The following is a 7,992-nucleotide window of genomic DNA, read 5'->3' as shown; positions in this document are numbered from 1 at the left end:
CACCATGTTGCAGCTCCTGGCCAAATCAATGCACCTTGTTTCGTCCCACCACTCTGATGAATTGTAACTGAGCCAATATATCTGCACATCTATATCACTTGAAACAACGATTTCGGTGGTCAATATTTTCACTGACCTATATTGAAACTCCCCAGGCACAAAGAAAAACAGAATCAAGAATGTTACATTCCAACAAGTGTGTTTAAGTCTCTTTATGGCCTCGCTCTGCCTGACATAACACTGAATCCAGTGCCATCAGCTGGAACCACTAACTGTGTTGTATCAAATCAGTGCCTTGTCCAGGTGCAACAAGACATCCCTGTTTGTGTGCTAACCTTCCTGAGAAACAAAGACCAGCATTCCATTCTACGCACCTATGACCTGCTCAACTTGCATGCTGGCTTTTAATGTCTGATTCACAAGGAACCACACCTCTCATGAAACTCCTCTGCGCCGCATATTTCTACTGTCTTTCTTCATTTGAAAAATATTGAGGACCTTTATTCTTCCCAGCAATGTATAACATCACATTTCCCGACATGATATTCCATTTGCCAAGCCTATGTTCATTCGCCCAATCTGTCTATGTCCCTCTGTAACTCTGTTCCATCCTCACCACTTGTCTTCCAAGTTATTGTAGCGTGAGCAGGGCAGAGCCGATAAGGGATGTGAGAATTAGAGCCACAAACAAATAGAAGTGACTCAAAGAGTGGAGGTAAATTGAAGATGGGGCAAAGTGAAATAGATTTTCTGTAAAAGGGAAACAGAAGATGAGCGAAAATATATTTGGACACATGAATGCGGAAGGACCAGAGAACAATAATCTGGGGAAACTGAAAGGTACAGAGACGAGGAATCTTTAATAAGAATAAGGACTGTGACCGCGACATTGTGAGTGAGGGGATGATGGGAGGGAATGGGCAATACGTGCCCAGTATTCAAATGCAGAAACGGTGTTGATCGCCCTGGTTTTGAAATAAGCAACATTGTATAGTTAACTATAGCCGTCATCTTAGAGTTTCGAGCCTGATCCTAAGATTGTGATGTAATTCCCAATGAGACTGACAGTGAGAGCGCAGCTGCTGTCAGTAACTTGTTTGTTGAGCAACCTGTAAAGAACATCATTAGGGATGGATAGACGTCGCATCAGTAAGCATCCAGTTTAATATATATACACCGTTCATGGTACTTTACTGTGTCAAACACCAGGGGGTAGTATCTTCACCAACACCAGCACGAGTCCTTGGCACAGAAAATGCGTTGGACAAAATCTTTCGAGTCAGCGGCTGTGTACTATCCTATACTCGCAACGGTCGGTGCACCTGGTAAATTACTTTTATTCTTAAAATATTGAACTTGTTTCTGTTTAATTTTCAAAAACGGTCAAATGTATTGTGTTGCCCTTCAATTTTGAGTTAAACATGGTGATGATTTTTTAACGTTCTTCAGTTTGAACATTAGAATAACTATCTGATCTGGAAAACTCATTGTAGCTGATCTGTGAATGCGTCCTTTGTCCTACTGCATTACAGTGCTGATATTTTATTTATTCACAGACATTGGCTTTTTGATATGGTTTCTTCTGATTGTTTATATTTGTCAGATATTCTGCAACGCCATTTTCCCCCCTTTGGATTCTCTTACCTCCGACCAGCTTCATGTTTAATTATGTTTTGCCTTTCAAATGTAGCGCAGCGTTTTCTATCTGCTCCTTTCTGCTACCTTTCCTATCACCTTTCCAGAGCGGTTGATCACACAGCTCATTTTTATTATTGATTTGTTCCCTGCCGATCTGGTCATCATTCTTATTTTCTGCCCCGTCAAACCATTAAACTTGGACATTATCGGCTTTCCAACTTGGCTTTGTCCCCAGTTTTAATGTATCCATTGAAACAGTTAATTCAACGCCATCTGAAGTCTCAAACATAGCATTCCAGCTCAGAGCTGATAATCCACAATGCGCGACAACACCAAGCCCCGTATATTCAGTAGATGATCGCAGAACGCCGGGGTTTGGATATCAGTATATGGAACTTCAAATAAACCTGATTGTAGCAGTTGTTCTATATTGAGTGTTGACCAGTTACAGAATCATAAAATGATATATAATCTCAGACTTTACAGTGCGTAAGGAGGCCGTTCAGCCCGTCGAGACTGCACTGGCCCTTGGAGAGAGCACCGCACTTAGCCCGACGTCTCCATACTATCTCTGCAACCCAGTAACCCCTCCTAACCCTTTTTGGACACTAAGGGCAATTTAGCACGGCTAATCCACCTAACCTGTACATCTTTGGACAGTGGAAGGAAACCGGAGCACCTGGATGAAATCGACGCAGACACGGGGAGAGCGTGCAGTCTCCGCACAGACAGTGATCCAAGCCGGGAATCTAACCCTTGACGCTGGCGCTGTGACCACTATGCGACCGCGCCGTTCTTTTGGCATTATCACCAGCATCGACTATAACCTGGCGGTAGCACAGAGCATAGAATATAGAACATTACTGCCCAGTACAAGCATTTCGGCCCTCGATGTTGCGCCGACCTATGAAACCACTCCAAAGCCCATCTCCGCTATTCACTTAACATCCATATGTTTATTCAATGACCATTTAAATGCCCTTAATGTTGGCGAGTCCACTACTGTTGCAGGCAGGGCATTCCACGGCCTTACTACTTACTACTCTCTGAGGAAACAGTGTTCAAGACTGTTGCTTCACAGCTCCAGGGTCCCAGGTTCGATTCCCGGTGTGGGTCACCGTCTGTGTGGAGTCTGCACGGTCCCCCCATGTCGACGTGGGTTTCCTCCGGGTGCGACAATTTCTTCCCACAAGTCCCGATATATCTGCCTGTTACATCTGAATTTGACTTTCTGAATTTTCTCTCTGTGTACCGAAACATGTGGCGACTTCCAAAGTATCCTCATCGCAGTGTTAATGTGCGCCTGCTTGTGACATTATTATTATGACTGGTTTCTATTCTACTTCTCACAGTGAACATCGTTACAATCGTAATCCTCTCTTTCAAAAATTGTGGCCTCTCCAAATGCATCACCCTCTATCTGGTGGCTATGGCGGCAGCCGATCTCATGGTTATCGTCTGGAATGTAATCTTACATCGCATTGCTACAATATATTGGATTAACACATTCCTGCTCCACACTCCCGTTTGCAGATTCATTCTCTTCATGTCTCCCGCTGCAATCGACATTTCTGTTTGGTTGACTGTCTCTTTTACCTTTGATCGCCTGGTGGCCATTTGCTGTCAGAAGCTGAAAACCAAATACTGCACCGAGAAAACTGCTGTTGTTGTCATCACCACTGTGAGCTCGCTGCTCTGCTTGAAGAACATTCCCTGGCCCTTCCTGTATTCCTCTTATTACAACTGGATGCAGTTCGGGTGCATGCTGTCCACAAATTTTTTCTTTGATCCGATTTGGATAGCATATTCTTGGATTGAGCAGCTGCTAACCCCAGTGATTCCATTCTTTCTGATTTTGTTATTTAATATTGTCACCATCAGACGCATTTTAATAGCCAGTCGCGGCCGAATGAGCCTCCGGAAGCACAGCAGTGACAGGGATGAAAAGGATCCTGAGCTGATGAACCGGAGACGATCCATTATTTTACTCTTTGCAATATCCAGTAGTTTTATCCTACTCTGGATAACGACAGTTATATATTTCATATACGTTAGAATTACGACGGCCTTCAGGAGAAGATACCAATCTACTACCTTTCCTGACTTTCAAGAGGCTGGGATTATGCTGCAGCTTCTGAGCTCCTGCACCAACACAGCTATTTACACAATAACCCAGAGAAAATTCAGAAACCTGCTGCTCAGTTCGATCAAATATCCCTTTACACTGTTAGGGAAATTAGTGAAATTTGGAGGAAAACATTACTGAAGACGGGACTCCCATTCTCCTTGTCCCATTTCAAGTTGATTATAATTGTCACCCAATATAACTAAATCCAATCAGCAGATCAAATAATTTTTACTTTTAAAACCAGCTATTTGTTATAAAATTAACCAGCAGTAAATTGACCAACATCTGCAATCCAATGACAGCACGGGATTTACCGGGGCAGCACAGTAGCATGGTGGTTAGCATAAAAGCTTCACAGCTCCAAGGTCCCAGGTTCGATTCCCGGCTGGGTCACTATCTGTGCGGAGTCTGCACGTCCTCCCCGTGTGTGCGTGGGTTTCCTCCGGGTGCTCCGGTTTCCTCCCACAGTCCAAAGATGTGCGGGTTAGGTGGATTGGCCATGCTAAATTGCCCGTAGTGTCCTAAAAATTAAGGTTAAAGGGGGGTTGTTGGTTTACGGGTATAGGGTGGATACGTGGGTTTGAGTAGGGTGATAATTGCTCGGCACAACATCGAGGGCCGAAGGGTCTTTTCTGTGCTCTACTGTTCTATGTTCTATGTTCTATGAAAACATATACATTTGGCGTAGCACATTAATATATTGTAATCTGTTAATTTGTCAAATTACTTCACAACATTGATAGAAATGTAAAAATAAAATGGGTCCAATTGGATACTGATGCTTATTTCCACCGAAACATTCGACTGATTAACCCCAGTTTATGTCGCATTTTTCCGTAATGCTCTTCACTTATTTATGAGTTTACTAAAAAAAATACTCATTCAGAATCTGTAATAATTTAAGAAATGTCAGAGAATTATAAACGAAAAATGATTGATTGTCGTGAGAACATGCTTAAACTTCGAACAGTTTTTTTTATCGATCTGCAACAATGTTTATTACATTTGAATCAAAGTATTATTCAAATAAGAGAAGTAAACAGCGAAGGAGGAAGTTCAGAGGAGCAGTTCAAGCTGGCATGCTGGAGTGTATGTGGGCTTATTTCGAATATGGTTTGAGATGGGGCTGGTTTAGCTCACTCAGCTAAATCGCTGGCTTTTAAAGCAGACCAGGCAGGCCAGCAGCACGGTTCGATTCCCGTACCAGCCTCCCCGGACAGGCGCCGGAATGTGGCGGCTAAGGGCTTTTCACAGTAACTTCATTGAAGCCTACTCGTGACATTAAGCGATTTTCATTTTCATTTCATTCAGATGCCAGAAGCCGGGCGGGCAGCAGAATTGTAATTGAATCATTGTCGCATTGTGCTGCAGGATGAAAACGTGATGGAGATGGACATGGGGGAAGAGTGCTGAACTCCCACGTGGTTAACGCTGTGGGCCACCATTTTTAATAGCTTCGGTGGGAGGGAAACAATATGTTGAAGTGGAACGACGATGGTCAATATCGAATAGGAATTGCTATAGATACGTGATTAGGTGGAGGCAAAGCTGCACGTTCCTAGAGGAGCTTGCAAAATGGTACGGTGAAGGGAAGAAAATGATATGGATGCTGCATGATGAGTGGAGGAATGACAGTGGAGATATGGAGGTGGTTATTGAATTGGCAGCAGGGGTGGAAAGGTGGGTAATGAAGGCAATGAAACGGCGTGGCTATAATTGCGCATATCCGAGTTGCAAAGTTTTGGTAGCCGTAAGGGAACGGATTACGACATTGCTGTATGGAGAATGTGCAAGTATGGGGGTGGACAGGGGAGTGATATTAGGAGCAGTGGAGTGGAACGCTTTGGTGAAATTTTTTTTGACAGGATGGATGATTATTTGGAAGTGTTAATAGACTGCTTGAAGTTAAAGTGTGTGGGTAGGTATGGAGCAAAACTGGCGATGATGAGGTGCTGTGTGAAGATATGTAGGAGAGAAGGGGTGTGACAACAGAAGGTCAAGACAGTGAGATATTTTGTACAGGACCATGTTAGGACGGATTGGATAGATTGCGCTGTGTTGTGTATGGATGAGAGTGGACTTATGGAGTGGGGAATAAACGCCGCAGATGTATTTAAGGATTTGGAGGTGTACGTATTGAGGTGGTTTACGTGTGAGTGAATGTTGGTTGAGGGAGCAGGAACAGAGCGGTAGGTGTACTTATGGAGGTGGTACAGGTGTTGTTTGTGAAAGCAGGGTGCAGGTATAGACGGGGTGGGGTGAACGTATAGAGGACGTATAGGAGTAACTAAAAGTTGTTTGGAGAATCAGGTCGCAGGTACAGACAGGTGTGTATACATAAAGACGTGGTATAGGAGTGAGTGAAAGTTGATTGGAGGAGATGCGAGCAGGTACAGACGAGGTGTGTACGTATAGTGTTTGCAGAGGAGTGAGTGAACATTGTTTGGGAAAGCAGGGTGCATTTACAGACAACGTTTGTACGTCTAGAGGTGTTAGTCTGCAGAGGGCAGCAGAGCTACTGATCAGCTGTTCTGGGGAAATTTGCATACGTGCAGTGCGGTCAGCCTAAGTTGAAGGTGGTTTGTGGAGAGGCTGTTGGCAAGTGACAATTAAACCCGAAACACCTTGTGAGTGTTTCCCACCCTACCTCCTCCTCTAACCAACCCCCCCACCCCACGGTGGTTGGGAAGCGGGAGCAGGGGCCTGTCGTGAAGGTGAGTGAGTGCCTTTAAATTTGCTTACCTTTGAGCGGGAGCAGGGTTTGAGGTAATATCAGGTAAGCTCTTCCTTTCTTTTTCTTTTTCTTGTTTTTTTTTAATCTAGAGGTGATGTCAGGGAAGGCAGTACAATGCTCCTCCTGCAGAATGTTTGAGGTGAGGGACGCCGTCAGTGTCCCTGCTGATTTCATCTGTGGGAAGTGCACCCAACTCCAGCTCCTCAAAAACCGTGTTAGGGACCTGGAGCTTGAGCTGGATGAACTTCGGATCATTCGGGAGGCAGAGGGGGTCATAGACAGGAGCTTCAGGGAAATAGTTACACCAAAGACTGGAGATAGATGGGTAACTGTCAGAGGGACTGGGAAGAAGCAGTCAGTGCAGGGACCCCCTGCGGTCGTTCCCCTGAGTAACAAGTATACCGTTTTGGATACTTGTGGGGGGGACGACTTACCAGGGGTAAGCCATGGGGTACGGGCCTCTGGCACGGAGTCTGTCCCTGTTGCTCAGAAGGGAAGGGGGGAAAGGAGTAGAACATTAGTAATTGGGGACTCAATAGTCAGGGGCACAGATAGGAGATTTTGTGGGAGCGAGAGAGACTCACGTTTGGTATGTTGCCTCCCAGGTGCAAGGGTACGTGATGTCTCGGATCGTGTTTTCCGGGTCCTTAAGGGGGAGGGGGAGCAGCCCCAAGTCGTAGTCCACATTGGCACTAACGACATAGGTAGGAAAGGGGACAAGGATGTCAGGCAGGCCTTTAGGGAGCTAGGATGGAAGTTCAGAGCGAGAACAAACAGAGTTGTTATCTCTGGGTTGTTGCCCGTGCCACGTGATAGTGAGATGAGGAATAGGGAGAGAGAGCAATTAAACACATGGCTACAGGGATGGTGCAGGCGGGAGGGATTCAGATTTCTGGATAACTGGGGCTCTTTCTGGGGAAGGTGGGACCTCTATAGACAGGATGGTCTACATCTGAACCTGAGGGGCACCAATATCCTGGGGGGGAGATTTGTTAGTGCTCTTTGGGGGGGTTTAAACTAATTCAGCAGGCGCATGGGAACCTGGATTGTAGTTTTAGGGTACGGGAGATTGAGAGTATAGAGGTCAGGAGCACAGATTTGACTTCGCAGGAGGGTGCCAGTGTTCAGGTAGGTGGTTTGAAGTGTGTCTACTTCAATGCCAGGAGTATACGAAATAAGGTAGGGGAACTGGCAGCATGGGTTGGTACCTGGGACTTCGATGTTGTGGCCATTTCAGAGACATGGATAGAGCAGGGACAGGAATGGTTGTTGCAGGTTCCGGGGTTTAGGTGTTTTAGTAAGCTCAGAGAAGGGGGCAAAAGAGGGGGAGGTGTGGCGCTGCTAGTCAAGGACAGTATTACGGTGGCGGAAAGGATGCTAGATGGGGACTCTTCTTCTGAGGTAGTATGGGCTGAGGTTAGAAACAGGAAAGGAGAGGTCACCCTGTTGGGAGTTTTCTATAGGCCACCTAATAGTTCTAGGGATGTAGAGG

At 45.5% G+C, this 7,992-nt stretch overlaps 1 protein-coding gene across 1 annotated transcript; it reads left to right on the top strand.

The window, feature by feature from the left end:
• Window positions 1-3,067: 3,067 nt before the first annotated feature.
• On the top strand, window positions 3,068-3,904 carry LOC119960762 (probable G-protein coupled receptor 139). Its single transcript, XM_038788365.1, has one exon. The coding sequence runs from the start codon at window positions 3,068-3,070 to the stop codon at window positions 3,902-3,904; it is 837 nt and encodes a 278-aa protein (XP_038644293.1).
• The last annotated feature ends 4,088 nt before the right edge of the window (window positions 3,905-7,992 follow it).

This window comes from Scyliorhinus canicula, unplaced genomic scaffold (genome assembly GCF_902713615.1).
Source record: "Scyliorhinus canicula unplaced genomic scaffold, sScyCan1.1, whole genome shotgun sequence".
In the NCBI taxonomy this organism is placed as follows: Eukaryota; Metazoa; Chordata; class Chondrichthyes; order Carcharhiniformes; family Scyliorhinidae; genus Scyliorhinus; species Scyliorhinus canicula.
Note: the sequence above shows the minus strand (reverse complement) of the source record. Positions and strands in the feature narration are given on the sequence as shown.

Excerpts from the sequence above, each read along its gene's own strand:
- LOC119960762 (XM_038788365.1), top strand. The coding sequence starts at position 3,068 with ATGGCGGCAGCCGATCTCATGGTTATCGTCTGGAATGTAATCTTACAT.